The sequence below is a fragment of the Podarcis cretensis genome (assembly GCF_951804945.1).
Source record: "Podarcis cretensis genome assembly, chromosome: 8".
NCBI lineage: Eukaryota > Metazoa > Chordata > Lepidosauria > Squamata > Lacertidae > Podarcis > Podarcis cretensis.
Window position 1 is genome coordinate 4,564,424 of NC_137177.1, and position 25,866 is coordinate 4,590,289.

The 25,866-nt window shown below is 46.2% G+C and overlaps 2 protein-coding genes across 2 annotated transcripts in view; both read left to right on the forward strand.

Moving 5' to 3' along the window:
• The window catches only part of LOC307221265 (cytochrome P450 2A13-like), a 31,131-nt gene extending 22,901 nt beyond the window's left edge, over nt 1-8,230 (forward strand). Inside the window, exons 4-9 of the mRNA XM_079985682.1 lie at nt 407-567; nt 1,509-1,685; nt 2,920-3,061; nt 4,363-4,550; nt 5,502-5,643; nt 7,827-8,230. Coding sequence (XP_079841808.1) covers nt 407-567; nt 1,509-1,685; nt 2,920-3,061; nt 4,363-4,550; nt 5,502-5,643; nt 7,827-8,008 — 992 coding nt within the window. The 3' untranslated portion in view covers nt 8,009-8,230. The remainder of the gene's footprint in view (nt 1-406; nt 568-1,508; nt 1,686-2,919; nt 3,062-4,362; nt 4,551-5,501; nt 5,644-7,826) is intronic.
• A 3,071-nt stretch (nt 8,231-11,301) lies between these two features.
• On the forward strand, nt 11,302-25,366 carry LOC307221184 (cytochrome P450 2A13-like). Its single transcript, XM_079985541.1, has 10 exons — nt 11,302-12,186; nt 12,426-12,658; nt 15,438-15,600; nt 18,293-18,442; nt 19,419-19,579; nt 20,576-20,752; nt 23,279-23,420; nt 23,556-23,743; nt 24,563-24,704; nt 24,795-25,366. Exons 1-10 carry the CDS (start codon nt 12,042-12,044, stop codon nt 24,974-24,976), a joined length of 1,683 nt encoding a protein of 560 aa, XP_079841667.1. The 5' UTR covers nt 11,302-12,041; the 3' UTR covers nt 24,977-25,366.
• The last annotated feature ends 500 nt before the right edge of the window (nt 25,367-25,866 follow it).

A 25,866-nucleotide genomic window follows, 5' to 3' on the forward strand; every position in this document is an offset into this window, starting at 1 on the left:
GATATTAGATGAAAATTTGAAGCTATAATATATGCGGATAAATAATTAAGGGTAAATTAAGAGGTATGAATTTGCTGAACCAATTTTTAAATGGAATACAAAAAAGGGAGGTGTGAGGAAGTCAGGAAAATAAGTTAATGAACGGCGAGAAATTAAAAAGAGGGATTTTTTACTTTTTTTAAAAAAAAAATGGTTTTGTGTTGGATAAGGGTTTTTGTATTTTTTGTGTTTTCTTGTGTTTTCTTTTTTTCTTTTTTATTGTATTGTAACTCTTTTTTTCTGTTAAAAAATCTTAATAAATATCTTTTTTTAAAAAAATAAGAATGTACTGCTTGGCAAAGTATATTCTTGATTTGTTCCTGGGTTGAGTGACTTGCACTGTTTGTGTGTATGTCTTTTTTTCTAGGCACACCCTTTGACCCCACCTACACCCTGAGCCGCACTGTGTCCAACGTCATCAGCTCCATCGCCTTTGGCGACCGCTTTGAATACGAAGATCAGGAGTTCCACTCCTTGCTGAGCATGATGCTGGGTAGCTTCCGGTTCACTGCCACCTCTTGGGGACAGGTAAATTGGAGGGGAGGGGAAGGACTTCCATAGTGAGTGAGTGAGTGAGTGAGTGAATAATGTCATTCCTCTTAATCTGCCATTACCCCAAAGTCCAGCAGCGATCAAGACACAGTCAGAAGCTGCAGCATTGCCAGTTAAGAAGCAGACCACCTTTAGGGGTCTGAGTGAGGATGACCGACAGAAGCTCACAGTACAAATAGCACCAGAACCAGGAGAGATATCTTTCCCTGAGCCTGAGAAACCAAATGCCTCACACAACACCTCACCAATCTAGGAGTGCACAAGAGACATAGTAATAATAATTTATTACTTATACCCCGACCATCTGGCTGGGTTTCCCCAGCCACTCAGAGCGGCTTCCAACACAATATTGAATACAGTAATGCATCAAACATTAAAAGCTTCCCTAAACAGGGCTGCCTTTAGATGTCGTCTAAAAGTCTGGTAGCTGTTGTTCTCTTTGACATCTGGTGGGAGGGCATTCCACAGGGCGCGTGCCACCACCGAGAAGGCCCTCTGCCTGGTTCCCTGTATCTTGGCTTCTCGCACTGAGGGAACCGCCAGAAGGCCCTCGGTGCTGGATCTCAGGCATGCCCCTTGAAGGCCTTATACAACTTCTGTTTGTCTCTGTGCCTACTGTCACAGCCTGTCCCAGATAAGGAAGGCACCTGTCTGATAGTTAATTCTGTATTGGCAAGAGAAACACTTCCAGGTTTCCGACCACACCCATGACTGAATGGCTGGTGCGTGACCTCAGCTCCCTTTCCTCATCAGCTTGCAGACACATCTCCCACCGCCCTCTCAGAGGCATCAGCCTCCACCATAAAGGGAGGGCCGGATGTTGGGTGTGTTAGGTGAGCCTCAGATGCAAACAGCACCTTTATCTCAGCTTCACTTGGGGAAATATCGGGTCTCTCTTCCTCCCCATGACTCTGCAGCTCTACGACATGTTCTCGGGCGTCATGCAGTACCTGCCTGGCCCACAGCAGGAAGCCTTCAAGCAACTCTTAGGGTTGGAGAAGTTCATCACAAGGAAAGTAAAAGCCAATGAGGAGACCCTAGACCCCAACTCCCCTCGGGATTTCATCGACTGTTTCCTTGTGAAAATGCATCAGGTACGATTATTGCGTTCAAAGAACTGTGATGATTTTCTTGGGAAAGAAAGTTGTCTTGCCCCAATGCCAACTTGTGTGGGATGTGAAACACAAGAGCAGTCAAGTACAACATTCCTAGAGTGAACATGTTTACACATGGGGAGGAATGTTTGTCCAGCCTGCAGGTAAACTTCCTGTTTCCTTCTGAGCTGGGACAGACTTCCTCTGCATGTGACTAGAGGTGGGCGTGGCCTCACCTGTGCAGGTAAGGACAAAAGCACAGGGCAGGGCAGCCATCTCTCTTTGACTACATGCATCAAAGAAGCAACATCCGCTTAGCCAAAGATGTTCTCTTGGCTTCCAGCCAAGAGAGGACAAAGGGACTGTCTCCTTATGAGATAGTTTCCAGGTGTATGTTACTTTTCTAAGATAAGTCTGCCTTCTGGGATCTGATTGTGAACAGAATGTGAATAAACTCTTTTTATACTTTTATAGAAGACTGTGTCGTGTCTTATCTTTTATGACAAAATAAGGGGGAAATACCAGAACAGTTGGGATGTGGCTGGCGCTGTGGGTTAAACCACAGAGCCTAGGACTTGCTGATCAGAAGGTAGGCAGTTTGAATCCCCGCAATGGGGTGAGCTCCCATTGCTGGGTCCCTGCGCCTGCCAACCTAGCAGTTCAAAAGCACGTCAAAGTGAAAGTAGATAAATAGGTACCACTCCAGCGGGAAGGTAAACGGTGTTTCCGTGCGCTGCTCTGGTTCGCCAGAAGTGGCTTAGTCATGCTGGCCACATGACCCAGAAGCTGTACGCCGACTCCCTCGGCCAATGAAGCGAGATGAGCGCCGCAACCCCAGAGTCGGGTCTGGACCTAATGGTCAGGGGTCCCTTTACCTTTACCAGAACAGTTATTATAGAGGCTTTAGCTAGCCTGAGCAAATGCACCCGCTGCAAGTTTAAAAGGGGGAATGTTACTCTGCTAAATTGTGACCTTGTTAATACAAGTTGGAAAGGCTATAAGCAAACAATATATCCTCCCCTGCATCCCTGAACATTCCCACAACTTGGAGGGCCATGAATTAAAGCCACCTTTTCAACAGTCCGCGACTGTCCATATCCCCTTATCTGACTGACCAAGATGCCATTGCAGCTCAGCTGAACAGTAAGAGAAAGAGTGTCTTGTGGGAAAGACTTTAGACTATAGCAATGTTTAACAAGAGAAACCTCCTTCTTCCCCTCTTCCTTCTGGCCAGGAAAAGGAAAACCCACACTCCGAGTTCTCCCTGAGGAATCTGGTTTTGACTACTCTCGCCGTTTTCTTTGCTGGCACAGAAACGGTCAGCACCACCTTACGTTATGGCTTCCTGCTTCTGCTGAAATACCCGGAGGTTCAAGGTAAGTCAGTCAGCCAAATTTTATTGCTTATAGCCAAAGGCTGCTGCAATGTATACAATATCATTCAATAGAATATATACTAATTTGATACAGAAACTTAAAAACATCTATATTGTCAAAACATCACCTAATCTGCACAAAGCTATAAAAACTCCTTAATATACAAATTGAAACATCGGACAATAAAATTTATAAGCTAAAATCACCGCGGGGCCACTAATATATTAAAAGTAATGTTAAATAATAGAACAGACAATTATGTACAAAGTTTAGTGAGAAAAATACAACTTGGTGTAGATGGGGTCAAATAAATTCATCTCCTTCACAGTTGATAGCTATCTCGGCTATACAGTGGTGCCTCGCAAGACGAAATTAATCCGTTCTGTGAGGCTCTTCGTATAGCGGTTTTTTCGTCTTGCGAAGCAAGCCCATTGACAGCTTAGCGGATTAGCGCTATTAGCAGTTTAGCGGCTTTTAGCGGATCAGCTGATAAGCGGCTTATCAGCGGATCAGCTGATAAGTGGCTTAGCGGCTTAGGAAAAGGGGGGGAAGGGGGAAAACCCGCAGGAACTCGCAAGACATTTCGTCTTGCGAAGCAAGCCCATAGGGAAATTCGTTTTGCGAAGCGCCTCCAAAACGGAAAACCCTTTCGTCTAGCGGGTTTTTCGTCTTGCGAGGCGTTCGTCTTGCGGGGCACCACTGTATAATTCTTTTCTAATTTTCCTGGCGGCAGTTGCAAAAAGTGCTACACGCCAGGTCACATACTTATCAGTGTCTGCAAGGAGATATAGAATCATGTCAGAAGGATTCTGGCCAGAGGACCTTATCATTATAGGTGTCAAAAACCGTTCTCTTGCTTCAGTGTATAAGGGGCAGAGCAAGATATAATGCGTAAGGTCCTCTAATTCAGGGCCTCCCCTAATATAAACACGTTCAATTACTGGTATACCTCTATATCTTCCATCTCTATAAACAGAGTTTATTGTATTTAATTGTAACTTTGTAAAAGCTTTCCGGAGTTGTACAAAAGTCAATTCATTGAAGTAAAACGTATGTTCATGGGCCTCTCTAAGTTTAAAATATAATGGGGCTCATGTGGATAGATACATGAGTCGTTTTTAGTAACCATTGCCTTTATAGTCCATTTAAAAATATTTTTCTGAGAATGTAGGGAGGTTCATGGTGACAGCAGAACGGGACGGAAGGCGGGAAACTGTCTTCCCTTCTTCGGGAATATGTCTATTAGCTTTCCCAGCTATGAGAGGTCTCCCTTTTCTTATATCCCAGTGATTTCTCAACAGAGAAGGTCCATAAGGAGATTGAACGTGTGATTGGCCGGAATCGCAGTCCCAACATGAACGACCGGCCCCTGATGCCCTATACGGATGCTGTGATCCATGAGATCCAGAGATTCTCTGACATAATTCCTATGGGGGTATCACGACGAGTGACCCGTGATACTCAGTTCCGGGGATACACCATTCCCAAGGTATTGCTTATTTTTCTTTTTTTTAAATTCCTGAGACCCCACCATTCAGTATTATATCCAGATATGTATGATGAGCCAGTTAATATTCCCAAGGCACCTTTCGTCGCTGTCTCATCTGTCATCACTGCTGTGGAGTCAAAACCATAATAATAGCAGAGGAGCCCTGCCAGATGAAACCACCTTGGGTCCAGCATCCCTAGCTGAAATATACTCGGAGTCGAGAGTGGATTTCATGCTCTTTATTCAGCTCATAGTGGTGAGGAGGAATGGAAGTTCCCCCAGAATGTCTGCTTTAAATACATTATTTACACAATGGGCCCCACATGATTGGCTAATTTTGGGATTCTCCTGAGGCCAATCAGGTTGTGGATTCACTTCCACCTGGAGCTGGATTGGGTGGCTCTTGTGGACCAATCAGACTGCTGCATTCTGGATCCTATTGTTCTAGGACCAATCAGACTGCTGCATTCTGAATCCTATTGTTCTAGGACCAATCAGACTGCTGCCTTTTGGATCCTATTCAACTCAGTACATAACACTAACATTCCTCTTCCTCAAAATGGCCAGTTAGGTTCAGGTTCAAGCAAAACAGGAACAGCTGGTGGGCAGCAAAGAGGGAGATCCCTGGCCGTGTCCTGCTTTTATAGGGCAGGCCACGCCCACTGAACGGGCTGATTGGCCGGCCAGGGGGTGACGTGGCCAGGAATCCCCCCAATTGCGCGGGGGCTGGCCTCCACCCACCGCACGTGTAGAGGGGCTGTGAAGCCCGCAACCCCACCTCCTCCTTAGGGCAGAAGTGACTTTCCTGTGAGAAGACCACACAAAGAGTTCGAGTGTTAATAATGAGGAGGGAGGGAGGAAATAGAGAAATGGGGAACTGTCACTGATTTCATAACAGAAGAATCTCCCATTTCTCCCGTATCTTCTCATTTCTCTCTCTCTCTTCTTCAGGGAACTGAAGTGTTTCCCATGCTTGGGTCTGTGCTGAGAGACCCCCAACATTTTGCAAGACCAGACGTGTTTGACCCCCAACATTTCCTGGATGGGAATGGGCAGTTCAAGAAAAATGAGGCTTTTATGCCTTTCTCTATTGGTGAGTACTCAGCAGCCCCGGGGGGTGGGGAGATTACTAAGGTTACCATATTTTTTCCAAAGAATCTGGGGACACTTTTTTTTCTTGAAAAGAGAGAAAAAAAGGATTAATAATAATAATAATAATAATAATAATAATTTATTTATACCCCGCCCATCTGGCTGGACTTCCCCAGCCACTCTGGGCGGATTCCAAAAAAAAATAAATACAGTGGTACCTCGCAAGACGAATGCCTCGCAAGATGAAAAACGTGCAAGACGAAAGAGTTTTCCGTTTTTTGAGTCGTTCCGCAAGACGAATTTCCCTATGGGCTTGCTTCGCAAGACAAAACGTCTTGCGAGTTCTTGCGAGTTTGTTTCCTTTTTCTTAAAGCCGCTAAGCCGTTAATAGCCGCTAAGCCGCTAATGGGCTTGCTTCGCAAGACGTAAAAACCGCAAGACGAAGAGACTCGCGGAACAGATTAATTTCGTCTTGCGAGGCACCACTGTATTAAAATACATTAAAACATCAAACATTAAAAGCTTCCCTAAGCAGGGCTGCCTTCAGATGTCTTCTAAAAGTCTGGTAGTTGTAATATTAAGAAGTAATATCTTCTCTTCTGTGGTCTCCTCTGTCGCACGGCCTTCCTCTGGGCCCTGGCCTGCTCTCTTGGAGCACTAGCTGCCGTGGAGTAGGCTCAGGTCAGGCCTGGATTCGGCCACGTGTCCTTGCCCTCCTGGTGCTCTCCTACTTCTCCTTCTCAGCGGCGGCAGTGGCAGTGGCGCAGCAAGGTCGGGGCTCCCCTCTTTTTTCTCCTTCCTCTTCCTCTTACTTCTTTCTCCTTCTCTCCTCCTTCTCCCTGCATCGGCTCCAGGGTTTTCCTGGCCCCCAAGCACCGCTGGGCAGTTGGCCGGGTGGCTGGGCATTCTCACTCCTGGCTCAATTTGGCCATGGGTGGGGGGGGTCAGCGGTTCCCCCAGTTGCTGCGCAGGGTGTCCCCAGTTCCCCCTCGGCAGTGGCAACGGCCGTGGCAGCAGCACAGAGCCAGCCTGGTAGCGCACTTGGGTCTGGTTGGCTTCAGGAGCTGCCCGCTGCCATGGCGTTCGCCATTTTGCCTTGCCGGAATTCCCCATATGATGTGTCTTGTGCCGTTGAACCAACCACGCAACATTCATTCCCTACTAATAAATCCACAACACTTAAAATATACATCCGGGGACATTAAATGAAATCCAGGGACATTCTGGGGACGAATTTTGTCTGGGGACAGATTTGCAAATCCGGGGACTGTCCCTGGGAAACGGGGATCTCTGGTAACCATAGAGTTTGCAGCAAATAATAGCCCAATCACCAGTAGAAGAAGAAGAGTTTGGATTTGATATCCCGCTTTATCACTACCCGAAGGAGTCTCAAAGCGGCTAACATTCTCCTTTCCCTTCCTCCCCCACAACAAACACTCTGTGAGGTGAGTGGGGCTGAGAGACTTCAAAGAAGTGTGACTGGCCCAAGGTCACCCAGCAGCTGCATGTGGAGGAGCGGGGAATTGAACGCGGTTCACCAGATTACGAGTCTACCGCTCTTAACCACTACACCACCCTGGTGGACCAATTGAAGTGAGAAAAATTACTAGAAGGTGTTGCTGCTGCAGATTTCCCCCCAGAATTACTCTGTCTGTCCAGTGGTATCTCTTTTCCCTTCTACATAAAATCCCTTTGCCAGCTATGCAAACCAAAGGACCAATGGTGTTATTTTACGCATGGATGTGTGGGTTAGAGGAATCTTTGCCCAAACATTTCCAAGCAGGCTATAACAGCGCTGTGGGTTAAAGCCTCAGCGCCTAGGACTTGCCGATCGAAAGGTCGGCGGTTCGAATCCCTGCGGCGGGGTGCGCTCCCGCTGCTCGGTCCCAGCGCCTGCCAACCTAGCAGTTCGAAAGCACCTCCGGGTGCAAGTAGATAAATAGGGACCGCTTACTAGCGGGAAGGTAAACGGCGTTTCCGTGTGCGGCTCTGGCTCGCCAGAGCAGCGATGTCACGCTGGCCACGTGACCCGGAAGTGTCTCCGGACAGCGCTGGCCCCTGGCCTCTTAAGTGAGATGGGCGCACAACCCCAGAGTCTGTCAAGACTGGCCCGTATGGGCAGGGGTACCTTTACCTTTACCTTTACCTATAACAGCCCATCTTTGCTTTCTTCTTCTTCCCTAGGGAAACGCTATTGCTTTGGAGAGCAGCTGGCCCGCATGCAACTCTTCCTCTTCTTCACCAGCATCCTGCAGAACTTCCACATCAAATCTCCCGTCCCACCTGAAAAGATTAATGTCTCTCCCATGCTGATTGGCTTTGCCACCCTTCCGCGTTTTTATGAAATGTGTGCCATTCCCCTCTGAAGCAGGACTTGAAGAAGTGGAGCCACATCATCACTGACCTTGGCCACCCAAGTGTCAAAGGACGAGGCATGCTTCAACATGTAAAGCACCAGAACAGGCTAACCATACCAAGTCTTGATTCTTTCTTTTGAATTTCCATTAACTCTGTTTCCATTTGTGGAATTTCCTTACTCTTCATTGCTTTTGGAATCGATCTCACAAGTGAATAAATATCTGGTCCCTAACTCTCTGCCCTCTTCCTCCTCTGCTCCACTTCCCCATGGCACCTCTCCTCTTTCCCCTTTCTGGCCATCAGAATGCCTCCTGGCGTCTAGTCCAACCATAGAATGGTCCCCCCCCCCTCCCCAGTGCTTTCATTCCTTTTTTCCATTGTGGTCTGTCTGCCAGCATTCCTTTCCTGACACTTTCCCAGTGAGTAGCAAAGGAAGACCATCAAGAAGGCTGATCGCCGAAAAATGGATGCTTTTGAATTATGGTGCTGGAGGAGACTCTTGAGAGTCCCATGGACTGCAAGAAGATCAAACCTCTCCATTCTTAAGGAAATCAGCCCTGAGTGCTCACGGGAAGGACAGATCGTGAAGCTGAGGTTCCAAGACTTTGGCCACCTCCTGAGAAGAGAAGACTCTCTGGAAAAGACCCTGATGTTGGGAAAGATGGAGAGCACAAGGAGAAGGGGACGACCGAGGACGAGATGGTTTGACCAAACTGCGGGAGGCAGTGGAAGACAGGAGGGCCTGGCGTGCTCTGGTCCAGGGGGCCACGAAGAGTCGGACACGACTAAACGACTAAACAACAACAATAGTTAACCCTGCAGGATATGACAGTTGCTGGAAGGTTTTACAGCCATAGGTCAGTCATAACCTAGGAAATCTTGCCTCTCTGGGATCTTGTCATCTCTCAATCCACAGTATGAGGAGGGACAGGAGGCAATGCTGGTGCATTGTTTGGATCTGAGTCCTCCTCAGGAAGACTCAGGGACCCTGAAGAGGGGACATCACACCCTCCCACCCCCATCAGCCAACTAAGGGCACCCTTTGAGACCCACCTAAATTGTAAGTCAAAGTTTCTTCAATGTCATCTGTTCCATTATCCTTGGGAATATGTTTGAGTATGGAGATGGAAAATTTCTCTCCTTTAACCAGCTGATAACACAACTACTTCAATCGCCTTTATAATTTTTTCTCAGTACCTCAAATACTTAGGGCCATTCTACCCTGTCAAAGGCTTTTGTGGCACTTAAAAATAATAAAACAGTAACTTGTTTATCTCTGCTTTCCTCACAATGTATACTGCTTTTTCAATATATGTACTCAGGTGCCTTCTCTTAATAAATCTAGTTTATATAATCTATTAATGTTGTTGAGTCTTCTTGTTGTGGCAGTTGCCAGAATTTTAGCAATGACAATTTTTAACAGTTTCTAATTTTCTGAAATTACTTCTTTGTCTACATCTTTAGTATCTTGCAGCTTTATTTTTTGTGAATGTACACATTTCTACTGCACCCCTAATTGAGAAAGCTGCAAGATCAAATATTTCGTCTTGGTTCTCTATTCACTTCTCTTACCCACATTTCTGCTTATAAGGCCTACCCAAATCACAGCTGTAAAAGCTTCCCACAAGGTTCCAATATCATCAGCTGTTCCCACGTTGTGAATAAAGAAAGAACAAATCATGCATTTTAAAAATATGCTTTTCAATAGTATATGCCTTTTGATGCACATTTTACTAGGGTTGCCCCAAGATTTTGCAAGACCAGACATGTTTGGCCCCTAACACTTTCTTGATGGGAATGAGCAGTTCAAGAAGAATGAGACTTTTTTGCATTTCTCTGTTGGCGACGCCTCAGCAGCCTCTGGGAGAGGAGGGGTGACAGCACATAACAGCCCAACTTAGTCGACCAATTGAAGTGCAAAGAATTAGCCAGTTCAAGACACCTGCAGTTGCCGCTGCTGCAGATGTAACCCTGAATTACCCTGTCTCTCCAAACAGTCTCTCTTTTCCTTTCTACGGAAAAATCCTTTTGCAAACCATGCACACCATAAGACCGATGGTGTTTTATCCAGGGGTGTGTGGTTTAGAGGAGTCTTCGTGCAAGCACTCACAAGCAGGTTCTAGCAACAGCCTTAAAGAAGAAGAAGAAGAAGAGTTTGGATTTGATATCCCACTTTATCACTACCCATAGGAGTCTCAAAGCGGCTGACATTCTCCTTTCCCTTCCTGCCCCACAACAAACACTCTGTGAGGTGAGTGGGGCTGAGAGACTTCAGAGAAGTGTGACTGGCCCAAGGTCACCCAGCAGCTGCATGTGGAGGAGTGGAGAGGCAAACCCGGTTCCCCAGATTACGAGTCCACCGCTCTTAACCACTACACCACACTGGCTCTCTTTGCCTTCTTCCTCTTTCCTAGGGAAACATGATTGCTTTGGAGAGTGGCTAACCCATCTCACTTTCCTTGCTTCTCAAAATAGCTCTTATTAAATAAAGCTCTCTCCACATATTTAGTATCTTGCAACTTTACTTTTTCCTTGCAACCAGCAGTTGTTCATACGAACCTGTGACCAGTCACATACATGCTGCAACTCAGATTGAGAAAGGTCCAAGATTGAATCTTCCCTCCTCTATCTCTTTTACTTTCTGTTACCCGCACCTATATGTATAAAACAGCCCGAGGGAAGAAGATTCTGACATAGCTCACGCAACTCTGGAGTCATTTCTGCCTTGGTCCATGCAGAGGCAGAAACAGACAAGGACAAAGATAATTATCCCTTTAATTATCAGATGGGCAGCCTTGAGTTTCTTTGAAACCCGTGCTTCAACGTTTTAGAAATGTTGTCTCAGGCAGCAGGGAGATTTTTAGGAAACTTCACCTGGGTAATAAAAAGAAACTGCCATCTCCAAAAAACCTTGAAGCAATAAAGTTGAGATAAATCTGAGAACAGACATATCTTGCATTTTCAAAATACCAACAGAGCAATTCTTACTTGGTTATTTGGTTAGGCTACAAATTGGGATGGGCTCTTGTTCAGAACTGGGCTGTTCACATTTCTGAAGAAGGGAATTTTCTGGGCACATGAAGGGGTCTTCAAAGTACAACCTGAAAGCTGGTCCTCGTCTTGTCTATTCAAAAACCACAAACTTCTCTCTCTCTCTCTCTCTCTCTCTCTCTCTCTCTCACACACACACACACACACACACAGCCAAATAATCAAGAGGGCTTTTCTAAAATGTGCAAAAACTCCATGAGAGAGAGAAAATTGTCTATGCACTTTCTCCATGTTATGCATAAATTTGTAAAATTGTTTCAGGTCCCCTCTTACTTTCTCTCTAAACCAAAAAGGCTGCAACCTTCCAACATAGCGAAGTTGCTCCATCCCCTGAATCATCTTGGTTGTCCTTTCCTGAGTCTTTTCCCAACTCTAAAATGTCCCTTTTCAGGTGAGCTTATGAGAACTCCACACAAACGTTCTCTGTCCATTGGAACAAGTTCTCAGCCCAATCATCCCAGTGTTATTTCTGTTCAAATGCCCCAGTCTTCGAGTGTTCTGGTAAACTGATCTCTGAAGAGCATGTGCCTGACATGACAACCTCCCTAGCCATGCCTTTTTGAAGGCTATGCAGCAAAAATCAAGGCAGGCCTTATGTTTTTAATACCAAATCGTATTTATCCCCATAATTCCCAATTGCCCTCGTTATGCTTAACGTCCGGCCTGATAAAGAGTCCTACTGGACTCAGGCTTGCACAGTATTTTGTGACATTCTGGGTTGGCCCCAATAAAGGGAGTTTGAGGGTTTTCAAGATAAAAGTGGCCATGCCTGCTTATGTCACAACCCCTTTTCAATGCTTGGCTTTGATGCGCTTCTCCCTGAGAAAACTTCGTGTGTGTGTGTGTGTGTGTGTGTGGTTGACAAATGGTGCTGCATTCCTCCTGTGAAATAAATGGTGATGCTTTCCCCCTGCCTGTTCCTGCTCTGCTTACACCTTTGGTGGTGACTGCCACAATGCATTTTATGTGGGGCTGCCCTTGAATTTGATTATGGGATACTGTCTCTATCATTCACTCCCTGGACTACTCTATTACTGCTACAGTGACCCCTTTGCAGCCTCTTTCTCAGCTGCTCTCCTCCTAGTCTTACACCAGCAGCGACCTGGTCAAATGATACGGACTTCTGAGAAACGTGGTGAGAGAATTGTGTTTGACTCTGGGACTCCTTGAAGCTCCCTTGGTGGTGTAGACTTGGGCAGACAACTCCTTGTCTTCACTATCTGTCCATCTGAACTTTGCTCTGGAAGGTCTTCTCTTGACTTGAAAGAAGACCCTGAGCAGAGAGTAAACAGGTTGCACAATTTCAAGGAGGAGGTTCTTCCAAAGGTATGTAACAGGCTCGGCTCGGGCTGCGCAGGTATTTTCTCTTCCCAGCTGGTCAGCAACACATTGCCTGCAGAGCTCCACAGGCCACCCACAACCTCCCCATGGATCCCCTCGGAGCAGCAACCCTTTTCCTGGTCATCTGCCTCTCTTGCCTGACGGTCCTCTCAACATGGCGCCAGATGCACCGCAAAAGCAAGATGCCGCCTGGACCAACTCCCCTCCCCTTCATCGGGAACCTGCTCCAAGTCAACACAAGTGATATGTACCGTTCACTCATGAAGGTAACTTCAGTTTCAGTTATCCGCTCTCTGCTTTGTTATTATCAAATCGTTTTTATATACTGATGCTGAATAAAGATCACTCCATACAATCCGCCCAACCACCCTTCTCTCTCTCTCTCTCTCTCTCTCTCTCTCTCTCTCTCTCCCACTTGACTCATCATCTCTTCATAATTCTCCTTCCACCACATTCTCCAGCTTTTGATTCTCTCTCTGAGGTATATGAGGTGTTGGGGAGAAGCAGTATACCTGGTGGGGGACACAGCATGTTCCTTTGGGGTTGTTAATTCCCCCTCCCCTCCATGGCTCCGAGATGCTGAGACCTTCAGGTCTAGGGTGGTATAGAAAATTATAATATAATAATAATATAATATAATATAATATAATATAATATAATATAATATAATATAATATAATTAGAAGCTGTCAGCATGTGACAGTGGCCAGACCCCAGGAAACTCACCAGCTAAAAGAGGTGAAGGGATTCAATGGGTTGCAAACCCTCAGTGAGTTAGGGAGGTGCCTTGTATGCAATGATGGGCTGCAGCAGACAGAGACCAACAGCAGGTCCAACAGTCAAGAAAGCGGTTACACTCATTCATGGGAAAGGATTTGGGAGTAAACCCTGAGGGGGGGAAATCTGGACCCGCTGCCTTGTGAGATATATTTCGGGGATAAGGATTAAACCACATGCAAATCCAGAGTGGAGTCCCTAAGGTGCTTGGATGGTGCCTTGAATGCCTCCTTCCAGCAACTCCCGCAGCCAAGCTGTTGCCAAGGGTATTGCTCTGTTTTCCCTTGGACCACATGAGGGAGGCTGAGAGGGAGGACCTTCCTACACACCCCACAGGCTTGCACCCCGAAGAGGTCACTTTGGTGCTGTAGATACAGATTCTCCCACTTCATTATTCTGCTTCATGGTGTTACCGGAAAAACCGAGGGCTCCCTTGGACAAAATCAAGACACCAACCAGAGCAACTTTGAAGCAAATCAGCAGCCTGTAGGCCTGGTCTTTATTGAAAAGACTGTCGCGACAGGACTCCCACCACCCACAAGGTGAAGCAAGATGGAAGCCCAGAACAAAAGAAGACCCCAACTTTTATTAGCTCCTAATCCCCTAAGTTACACCCCTAGAAATACATCATATTTACATCATGACTACATTAAAAATAGGAGGGGTCGAGGAGGGGCTGTGCAGGTAATCTGAGTACCCTGACACCTGGCCGGAGCCCCTTCTTTTCCCCCCACATGAGTCATCTTCAGGAAACAAAGGGTAAGGCGCAGTTTCCTGCCTCCTGGGGGAATCCGGTCATGGTCCTTTTGTCAGAGTCCGTGCGGAATACACTAACGTAAGCAGTTTGTGTGTCCTTGATAGTCTTTCGTCTAAGCCCATCAAGATGACTATCAAGGTTGTCATGCCAACTGGGGAGGGTCGCAGAGTACGTGACTGCTCGGTCAAGGGATTATGGCTGACTAGTATCAGGCCACCCCCCCTTTGATAGTCCTTGTAATATGAAGCAAAATAAAGGTGGTCCGGTGAAAATCCGATGTACGGCTGATTTATGGTGAATTTATGAAGAATACTGTCCTTGAAGTTCAAAGCACTTTCGCCTTCCGGAAGCGGCTTGCAGCATTTTGATTAAATCAGTCACGGTCAATTTGAACTCGGAAACTTTGTATTGAGAGCTGTCAAAGACAGAGAAACGAGCGCCTGCTGCCTGCAGTACCTGCGTGGCCGCCGCAAGGGGCGCTGTTTGGTAACGCTGATTGGCTGAAGCGGCAGCCAACCCGGAGTTCAGGCGGCTGGTCTACCCATAATAAAGATAGGGCGAGGTGGAGTGTTACGGGAAAATACATGAAAATAAAGGGGTTCTGTGAGGAGCTGTCAAGCTAGAATCATAGAATCATAGAGTTGGAAGAGACCACAAGGGCCATCGAGTCCAACCCCCTGCCAAGCAGGAAACACCATCAGAGCACTCCTGACATATGGTTGTCAAGCCTCTGCTTAAAGACCTCCAAAGAAGGAGACTCCACCACACTCCTTGGCAGCAAATTCCACTGTCAAACAGCTCTTACTGTCAGGAAGTTCTTCCTAATGTTTAGGTGGAATCTTCTTTCTTGTAGTTTGGAACCATTGCTCTGTGTCCGCTTCTCTGGAGCAGCAGAAAACAACCTTTCTCCCTCCTCTATGTGACATCCTTTTATATATTTGAACATGGCTATCATATCACCCCTTAACCTCCTCTTCTCCAGGCTAAACATACCCAGCTCCCTTAGCCGTTCCTCATAAGGCATCGTTTCCAGGCCTTTGACCATTTTGGTTGCCCTCCTCTGGACACGTTCCAGTTTGTCAGTGTCCTTGAACGTGTCCAGAGGAGGGCAACCAAAATGGTCAAAGCTAGCGCTTCCTTCTTTACGGAAGGCTTTTTAGGGGATGCCCCCCTAGAAGGGACATCTCCAGGCTCGGGAAGGTGGGGGGGGTGTGCGTGTGGTGCTTGTGCATTACGATGTAATGAAGGGGAGGGTCTCCTGCTACAATGGAAAGTGGGAATGGAGGGAAATGCCAATAGCTGATAGCCACAATGGATCTGCGTTGCCTCCGCAGTTGGAGGAAACCAGATTCTGGAAACCACATGGGGGAGAGCACTCTTGCGTTCCGGCCCAGCTTGAAGGTTTCCCATAATGGGCATCTGGTTGGTCATTCTGAAAAGAGGTTACTGGACTCTAGATGTGCTCCCTTTTAACCAGACCAGCAGGCTCACCTTGTGTTCTGTTTTCACAGATTCATGAGAAATATGGTCCTGTCTACACCATCCACTTAGGCCCTCGCCGTGTTGTGGTCTTGTGTGGATATGATGCCGTGAAGGAGGCCCTGGTGGATCAGGCCGAAGAGTTCAGGGACCGTGGAGAGCAAGCCACGTTTGACTGGCTTTTCCAGGGTTACGGTCAGTCTCTTCTTCTTTTTTTTCCAACATAATATTTATTAAGATTTTGAAGGTTACAAATAAAACAGAAAAACACCAAATTAAACAAAAAACAAAAAAAGAGAGACAAAAAAAGACCAAAGAGAAAAGAAAAACAAAAACAAAAAACACATCAAACCTTCACATAGTATATCTTTCATTTGCTTGTTTCCTTGACCTCCTCCCACCTCCCTTTTTTGTATTCCAATTCAATTAAATATTTCAGCAAATCCTTTCCCTCTTTTTCTCCTTAAAATTAATATATCTATTTAAACTTAAACTCTTAAAACATTTCCACTAGGGTCATAAGAATTTCAATCCACAATTTCTCTCTCCCTCATTAAATTTTACAAAATTTCCAAATATAAACTTTAAATTCCCAATCTTCTTCCACCATCTCCTCTCCCCGGTCTCGGCCTCTGCTGTCCCTTCTGTCAACTCCAAAAAGTCCATCAACCTGGAGATCTTATATCCGAGGCTCTTAACTCTCCTTCACGTCCCTTCTGCCAGTCTTCTTCATAATCTTTAGTGCAAAAAAGCAGATCTCGGGGGAGCTCTAGCCCAACAATGCCTTTATTCCTTCTTAACATGGCAGCCAGATTTCCATAGTTAAAGCTAGGATCCATAAAGCGTTCCAAATCTTGTTTCAAAAATCCTCCAAATCCAAATGTCCCAAAAGCTCCAATCTCCTCCTGACCCAAATCCATATCCCAAAAGTCAATTGATCCCTGCATTGGGGAATCTCTCCAACTTTCCTTTTCCAGACCAGACCAGGCTCCAATCTTCAAAATCTGGCTTTTTCTAGTTTCAGTCATAAAGGGCCTCAATTTGTAATCCTCAATTTGCATCAGCAAGGTCAAGGCTCCCCCCTGTATTACTCTAGGCTCGACCACAGCAACTTTCTCCTTCTCCTTCTCAACGATTTGTTCAGTCATGATAAATTCCTGTGCCGGATCCTTAACAACTTCTGTGTTGATACCCACTTTTGATCCCAAGATGACCACATTAGTGGCCATAGCATCTATCTGTTTATGAAGCTTTTCCAGCAAATAATTTGTCTTATAGAGTGCAGACACTAAATCTTCCCTAACTGACATTCTTGGGATATTCAAGGTCAAATTCTGGTTTCTCACAGTCCTTATCTTGCAGCTGGGTGACTCCACTCCACTCTTGTAACAGTTTCAAAAACTCAGTCCTTTCCAACACAGTTCCAAAGGTGAAAAATAGTATCAGTTTTCAGTTACTTTTTCTTCTTTTAAAAGGCAGAAGCGGACAATGGAAACAGTATCTTTCTCTTGTAGCTAGCTGCCAAATATGTACTGTTCACTGTCAATGGACTTTTTCCTTTTTTTTTCTTTTTGCAGCCCGTTCCCAGGTTCAGAGACGTGGTAGTTTAATTTTCCACTCTCTCCTGCAGGCACGCTTGGTCAAAATTTTCCCCCTCTTCCCCTGCTTCCAAGGGGGGTTTTATAGTCTCAATCAATGGAAATTTGATCCTTTACATGAAGCTTTCCAAAACCTTAGCTTACGAATACTTTGCTTCAGTCTATTTACAAGAAGGGGAGGTGGACTTCCTGTTTTGAGCCTTCCCCATTCGATGCCAAATTAAGGTATTTAGAAATCCAATTTTCCGTTCTACTCATGGGTTGTTGTTTAAAATCCAATTGTCCACAGAAAAAAGTCAGCGCTCTCCAGCAGCAGCAATGCGGCTTCACTCCGTGAAAGAAGCGGTCGATTCAAAACACTGCACTGCTCACCCCATGTCGCTCCGTATTCCTGATACCGGGTCTCCTCGCGAGTAAGGGGGGGCGCAAAAGGTGCCAGCCGAATCCCAAGTTCACAGGCTCTTCCGCCTGTGATTTCCAAGGGTCTCCGCCTTCGCCGTGGCGGTTCAGACCCAGCTTTCCACGGAGCAAGTTCCTCCCGATCGGAGGAGCTCCGCCATTGCCGGAGGCGCCAACCCAGAAGTCCACGGTCAGTCTCTTCTTGGGCAATTCTTACCCAGAGCACATGATTACTGGCATTTATATAGCACCTTTTAGCAAGCTTAGCACCGGAGTCTCAATGGTGGTTCTGTGCCATGGATTATTGTTATATCCATTTTAGGTAAAGGTAAAGGGACCCCTGACCATTAGGTCCAGTCGCTCATCTCGCTTTATTGGGCGAGGGAGCCGGCGTACAGCTTCCGGGTCATGTGGCCAGCATGACTAAGCCGCTTCTGGCGAACCAGAGCAGCGCACCGAAACGCCGTTTACCTTCCTGCCGGAGTGGTACCTATTTATCTACTTGCCCTTTGACGTGCTTTCGAACTGCTAGGTTGGCAGGAGTAGGGACTGAGCAATGGGAGCTCACCCCGTCATTGCAGGGATTCGAACTGCCAACCTTCTGATTGGCAAGTCCTAGGCTCTGTGGTTTAACCCACGGCGCCACCCATGTCCCCTTATATCCATTTTACTGTGGAGGTAAATGAACCAGAGAGTCTCTCTCCCTCTATAATAATAATAATAACAATAAAACCCCACATCATAACTTAGGTTGTTCTCCCAAATTCTGAACTGCACAAGATTGGAAAATGAAGGGTGGATATCTCTATCACTGTGTGTTTTCAGCCACGTTCCCATTGTGTGCACCTTCTCCTGTTCCTCCTTCCCTTTACTGCTCCTTCGCTTCTCAGGGATTGCCTTCAGTAACGGGGAAAGGGCCAAGCAGCTACGCCGATTCTCCATCATGACACTGAGGAATTTTGGGATGGGAAAGAGATCCATCGAAGAGCGGATCCTGGAGGAGACCCACTTCCTGCTGGAATCCCTGAGGGCAATGAAAAGTGAGCTCAGTTTTGGTTTCTTCAAGAAATGTGGCATAATTATAGATGGATGGCAGGTTGAGAGGAGTTCCCTACCAGGACAGACTTTGCTCATGTGCTCATCATATCGATTCTTTAAAACATATTTTGTTGCACTGTGCGAAATATGAGCAAGCCAGGGCTGAACTGATATTACCATTGCCAGTGTGGTGTAGTGGTTAAGAGCAATAGACTCGTAATCTGGTGAACCGGACTCACTTCCCCGCTCCTCCACATGCAGCTGCTGAGTGACCTTGGGCTAGTCACACTTCTCTGAATTCTCTCAGCCCCACTCACCTCACAGAGTGTTTGTTGTGGGGGGAGGGAGGGAAAGGAGAATGTTAGCCGCTTTGAGACTCCTTAGGGTAGTGATAAAGTGGGATATCAAATCCAAACTCTTCTTCTTGCTTGTACCTTTCCTGGGAAAATCAGAGGCTCACTATGTCAGGTTCCTATTGGAAGACTGGACAAATGCTAGAACATTAGCAGTGGCGAAGTTTTTATCAGTGGTTGCAACAACCAATGATCCCTATCTTTAAGTCGGAACAAAATGCTTGTTTAATCTGGAGATAGGCTGTTTGAATTGTGCATTGCTTTGTAATGATTTATTGGGTCTCTGGACCGTAATAAAGATTGATATGATATGATATGATATGATATGATATGATATGATATGATGATATAATTGAAACTGTTGACGGTTAACTGAGAATTTGAATGCTGATAAACTGAATCTTTTGGTTTAATTTTGATGATGTTCCATGAGTTGTTACAGAAAGTAGTAATTGTGGTTTTTATGCAAATACTCTTCTAATTAATATTCTGTAAGCCACCTTTAGATGAACGGCGAGGGAGAAACAGGCAGATGAAAGAAAACACCATTGAAGACTGAATTGATTTGCAAAGTGTACTTTTGACTTGCTCCAGGGTTGTGTGACTTGGGGGTCTCTCTTTCTAGGTGAACCCTTTGACCCCACCTATGTCCTGAGCCGCTCAGTGTCCAACATCATCAGCTCCATCACCTTTGGCAACCGCTTTGAATATGAAGATCAGGAGTTCCTCTCCATGCTCCGTGTTATGCTGGAAACCTTCCAGTTTACTTCCACCTCTTGGGGACAGGTAAATTGGAGGGGAAGTGGAGGACTTCCATCATGAGTTTGTGAATAATGCAATGGTATGCAGGACAGCCACCACTGTCACTACCCCAAAGACCATCCGTGGTCAAGACACAGGATTAGAAGCTGCAGCATCACCAGCTAAGGAGCTAGATCACATTCAGGGGTCTGAGTGAGACTGGCCAACAAAAGCCAATATTACAATCTTCCATAGCAGCAGAAACTAAGTTCTCCACAAGTGGGCAGAACCTGGGAGAAGCTTAAAAATGGTTTTGATATCTGTTGGAGCAAGCGTCTCACTCTGAGCTCTCCATGGTGCTGCAACTCCTGTTCTACCTCAGCCCAGAGCAAGTTTACAATGTTGCTTCAACCAGAGCGAATCTCAGATTGAGAAACTGAAGCTGCTTGCTTTGTAAGCAATTCCTCCCCACCCCCTCCCTGATTCTTCCTCCAAATTGCCTTCCTTGTCACTCAGAGAGGACAAGTCAGGCCCTGAGGTTTTGTCCGTGACAAGTTTATGGCTTAGTCAGCACCAAGTTATATCTGGGTGGAGTCAGGAGTACCTTCTGTTTACAATGTTTACAATGTTGCTTCAACCTGAGATAATTCCAGATTAAGATATTTAAGCTGCTGGCTTTGTAAGCAATTCCGCCACACACCCTGATTTCCCCTCCAAATTGCCTTCCTTGTCCCTCAAAGATGGGAAGTCAGGCCCTGAGGTTGTGTCTGTGACAAATTCATAGCTTAGTCAGCACCAAGTTCTGTCTGGGTGGAGTGAGGAGTTCCCTCTGTCTGTTCTTCTTGGAGAGACACTTCTCCATTCTCCCTTCTTTTCAAGCCACCTGTTTCTTCCAAACCTTCCATGATAATGAGGAACCAGGGGAGGGAGGAACTCCTGCTTCTGCCTGCCCCCAAAATCCATTTCATCTTACTTTGTTCAATATCTGTTCTCTCTTTTCCTCCTGATAACTCTGGATTCCTCCAAACCCGACACACGCAGCTCTACGACATGTTCTCAGGTATCATGCAGCATCTGCCTGGCCCACAAGATAAAACCTTCAAGAAGCTGCTGGGCCTGAAGGAATTCATTAAAAGGAAGATAAAAGAAAACAAGGAGACCCTGGACCCCAACAACCCTCGGGATTTCATTGACTGCTTCCTAGTGAAAATGCAGCAGGTAAGATTATGTTATTCTAGTTACTACGATCAATTTCTGTGTAAAGAAACTTTATAGACTTTCTTTCTTTCTTTCTTTCTTTCTTTCTTTCTTTCTTTCTTTCTTTCTTTCTTAATAAATCTTTATTGAATTAAAAGTACAAATATATACACATTGTCAGAGCTGCCTCTAGGTCCCAGCTCACAGAGGACCAACGCTAGGCTGTCGTAATGTACAAAAGTCTTTATTGAAGTTCAATTTCCATTTCAAAGCCGCAGCGCGCAGCCCTACATCTTAAACCCTAGATCGGCGAAGTCCCGTCTGAGTCTCCTCCCCTCTGACACCAGTTTAAGATCCTAGCCCTGCTCCACCTTTTCCGCTGCTCTCTCCTCTTCTGGGTCCTCCTGCCCGCTGGGGCATTGCCCTTTTTGGACTCTTCCGACGCTGAGTCGCTTAGCTCCTCCCCCTGCCTCCTGCGGGCTTTAGGACCCGGTTCCCAATCCTCATTCTCTGCTGTCCCGCGCTCCTGTACATTTGAACTTGCCTCTCGCGCCAACCCAGTGACCTTTCTCCTAACCGTTACACTACTTCGGTCACTGCTTCCCTCTTCCGGGATACTGGCCGGATCTGACCTCCCCTCCGTTGTCCGACTTTCTGATGGAGGCGTGGTCAGCCCTGCCTCATCTTCTCTCCCTGGTGGGGAATGCACTGGCCCCGATCCTTGGGACTCTTCCCCCCCACTCTGCTCTGGTGGGGAAGCTGGTCCTGATTTCCAACTACTGCTCTGGGAGTCCCTGCTGCCCCCTTGCTCCTGGGACGTTCCCCTTGGGAACCCCCTACCCCTGGCCACTGGCACCCCCTTCTGTGAATCTTCCGATTCGCTGGAGAGGCTCATGGAATCCCTCGGTCCACTGTCCTCTTCTCCTACGCTCCCCTCGGATTCTTCCCCTTCGCTCTCCATCTCCTCTCTTCCCTGTGCCTCTGCTCCTGAGCCCCTGACACACATGAATATATATACACATGAATATATACATAAAACGAAAAGATTAAGATGAAAAGACGAAAAGAGAGAGAAAAAGAAAAAAAACACACCGAAAAAAGAAATTTGCATTATTATATAATTGTTCGTTAAATTTCTAAATAAGAGACTTCCAATTCTTCTCATTGTACTTGTATTGTTATTTACATTTAACGCACAGCCTTCTTTTGCCCTAATTTATCTTCCTGTACTCTGGTAAATTAACATTTACACTGTGTTTTACAAGGATCAATTTAATTCTGCAAGGAGCTTGTTACTTGTACAGTGTGTATTTAAGTAATCATTGAATATTTTCCACTCTTTGTATACTTTCTGATTGTAAAGCCCTCTTACTGTCCCCGTCATCTTTGCCAGTTGTAGGTATTCAATTGTAAGAGTCTGCCTTTCTGTTATCGTGGGTACTGTTTCATTTTTCCAATTTCTTACCATTCTTACCAGAGCCAGTGTGGTGTAGTGGTTAAGAGCGGTAGTCTCGTAATCTGGGGAACCGGGTTCGCGTCTCCGCTCCTCCACATGCAGCTGCTGGGTGACCTTGGGCCAGTCACACTTCTCTGAAGTCTCTCAGCCCCACTCACTTCGCAGAGTGTTTGTTGTGGGGGAGGAAGGGAAAGGAGAATGTTAGCCGCTTTGAGACTCCTGAAGGGGATATCAAATCCAAACTCTTCTTCTTCTTCATATTCTGGCTGCTGTAGTTCCATACATAAACAACGGTCTTGTATCTTTTCCGATTTCCAGTGTCATTATACCTAGGAGGAAGGCTTCTGGCCTTTTTCTGAATGTAAATCTAAAAAACTTTTTGAAATCATTGTATAATTTATCCCAAAATTCACGGATGACTGCGCAGTTCCACCACATGTGTAAGTATGACCCTGTCTCTTTTTTGCATTTCCAGCAGATTGGTGATCTGCCTTTATACGTTTCGCAAGTTTTGCTGGAGTGTGGTGCGATCTATAAATAATTTTCATTACGTTCTCCCTAAGGTTATAGCACGCCGGGAATTTTATGGATGGCTTTAAAAGAAGATTTGACACATTGATGAGGAGAGTTCTATTGAAGGCTACTGGCTAGGATGGCTGTGCCCTGCTCTCCGCAGTTGGTTGCAACCATGCTTCTGAATACCAGTTGTTGAAAACCACGGGAGGGGAGAAGGCTGTTGTGCTTGAACCCTCCTTCCCAGTGGATCATCTGGTTGGCTGCTGTGAAAACAGGATGCTGGACTAGATGGGCCTGATTCAGCAGGCACTTCTCCTTTGCCTCTGTAACCTTTCTGCACAAAAGGACTATGTGACTCCTCCCTCCCTCTCCACCCAGCCCTCTGTTTCCCACACAATCATTGGGCTGCTTTTCAGCACTCCACAACTGACCCTTCCCCTCATTGCATGACATCACTGAAGCTCAGCCAATCAGTAGGGGAGAGAGAGCTTCATAGATAGGAGGCAGTCAGATTGTAGCCTATCGCAAAATATAATATGTGAAATATCCTCTTTTCTCATTTTTCTTCTTGCTAGGAAAAGGAAAACCCAAACTCAGAGTTCTTCCTAGAGAATCTCATTTTGACGACCCTCAATGTCTTCTTTGCTGGCACAGAAACGGTCAGCACCACCTTACGTTATGGCTTCCTGCTTCTACTGAAATACCCGGAAATTGAAGGTGAATGCGGAAGGGGCTGTAAAGGAGGGTGGAGAATTCTCTTTGTTTTTGCCAGTTATGAACTGGGATCATTGTTTAACTCCCCGGAAGGGGCATATGGACACTTTTTGTCACATCCTGCTGATTGCTCAACAGAGAAGATCCACGAAGAGATTGAACGGGTGATTGGCTCCAGTCGCACTCCCAACATGGATGACCGTCCCCTGATGCCCTACATGGATGCTGTGATCCACGAGATCCAGAGATTCACTGACATGCTCCCCTTGGGGTTAGCAAGACGTGTGACTCGTGATACCCAGTTCCGGGGATACACCATTCCCAAGGTACTGTGGTTTCATTCATTCCTGGGCCTTAGATTCCACCCTTCAGTACAATTTCCAGGCATGTTTTGTGGGCTAGCAATCCCCCTGAGGCACCTCTGTCTCTGACCTGTCTGCCATTGTGGGGGTATCCGAGTCAAATCCAAAATAAGACCTGAAGAGCCCAGCCAGATGATGTGATGTTGGTTCCAAGTCTTCTAGTGCTGCCTTGCCCAAAGGAGTGGTGGTGGTTATGGGGCTTAAATGTAAAGGGACCCCTGACCATTAGGTCCAGTCGTGACCAACTCTGGGATTGCGGCGCTCTTCTCGCTTAATGGCCAAGGGAGCCAGTGTACAGTTTCCGGGTCATGTGGCCAGCATGACTAAGCTGCTTCTGGCGAACCAGAGCAGCGCACAGAAACGCCGTTTACCTTCCCGCCGGAGCGGTACCTATTTATCCACTTGCCCTTTGACATGCTTTTGAACTGCTAGGTTGGCAGGAGCAGGGACCGAGCAACGGGAGCTCACCTTGTCATGGAGATTCGAATCGCCAACCTTCTGATTGGCAAGTCCTAGGCTCTGGGTTTAATTCTAACCCTCCAAAAGCCATTTCCCCCTTTCCTTTTCATCTGGAAGAACACTTTGATGGTAAGAGCTTTTGGACTGTGGAAAGGGCTCCCTCAGAAGGTGGTGGAATCTCTTTCCATCAAGTTTTTTCAACCAAGGTTGGATGGCCATCTGCCTTGGAAGCTTTAGTTGAGATCTCTTCATCACCAGGTGGCTGCACTGGTTCGCCCACAGGTCCTTTCCATGGTTCTAAGATTCTCTCCCTCTCTTGGTCAGGGGACGGAAGTCTTCCCTGTGCTTGGATCTGTGCTGAGAGACCCCAAATATTTTGCAAGGCCAGATGTGTTTGACCCCCAACATTTCCTGGATGAGAACGTTCAGTTCAAGAGGAATAAGGCTTTTATGCCATTCTCCGTCGGTGAGTGAGTCCCCTTCCATTCCAAGCCACTGCTGAGTCGTGTCTAACAGCACCCTGAAAGCCTGTATTCACCTTCCTCCTCTTTCCTAGGGAAGCGCTATTGCTTTGGGGAGCACCTCGCTCGGATGGAGCTCTTCCTCATCCTCGCCAGCATCCTGCAGAACTTCCGTTTAAAATCCCCCGTCCCTCCTGAAAAGATCGACATCTCTCCCATGCTGGTTGGCTTTTCCACCCTTCCGCATTTTTATGAAATGTGTGCCATTCCCCTCTGAAGTTGGTCAGGTGTCTTGGAGAAGCAGAACCCCATCGTCACCCACCTTGGCCACCCAAAAGGAGACTCACATACACACACACAAACCTAATGTCCACACACCCATGATTTTAGCAATGGCAATGTTTAACATTTTCCCATTTTCTGGAATTACTTCTTTGTCTACATGTTTAATATCTTGCTGCCTTATTTCTTGTGAATGTTCATTTTTCTGCTGCACCCCTAATTGAGGAAGCTGCAAGATAAATATTTTGCTTTGGTTCTCTATTCTCTTCTTTTACCTGCACTTCTATTTATAAGGCATACCAGAATCACAGCTGTAAAAGCATCCCTCAAAATTCTAATGTCAGCTGCTGTTCCCATGTTGTGAATAAAGACATCACAGATTTCACTTTGGAGCTGTCCTTTCACCCCACTTTCTTGTAGAACAGTTCACTCTACCCACCATATTATGCCCCCTATTGAACCTTATTGATCTATTCTATGCTCACAGCGTGCTCTGGTCCATGGGGTCATGAAGAGTTGGACACGACTAAACGACTAAACAACAAAAACAATGCTCACAGAGGCATGAGCAGAAAGTTTAATTCAACTTTCCACCTATGTTTCCTTCAAAGATGTGACTAGTCCTAGAGAAAGGATTATCGCTTACAAGAATATTTTATCCGCTTCTCAGCTATATGTTTATCTTCTTTATATCTAGCCAAAATATCAGGAGGTATAGCCACCTGAGTCAGAGGAAGATAGGGCTGGGTCTCTTGCAATTTCATGTAAATATTCAAACACATTAGCCACACTCCACCTTTAAAAAAGGGAAAAAAGAAGAAGCTCCTTGTGTGGCGAGTTCCCGCCTCCCCCCAAGGAAATAAAGACACAGGACACAAGAATTCA

Coding starts and splice junctions, on each gene's coding strand:
- LOC307221184 (XM_079985541.1), top strand. CDS start 12,042: ATGGGATACTGTCTCTATCATTCACTCCCTGGACTACTCTATTACTGC. Junction 15,601..18,292: donor CTGGCTTTTCCAGGGTTACG/GTCAGTCTCTTC, acceptor TTCGCTTCTCAG/GGATTGCCTTCAGTAACGGG. Junction 23,744..24,562: donor GGGGATACACCATTCCCAAG/GTACTGTGGTTT, acceptor TCTCTTGGTCAG/GGGACGGAAGTCTTCCCTGT.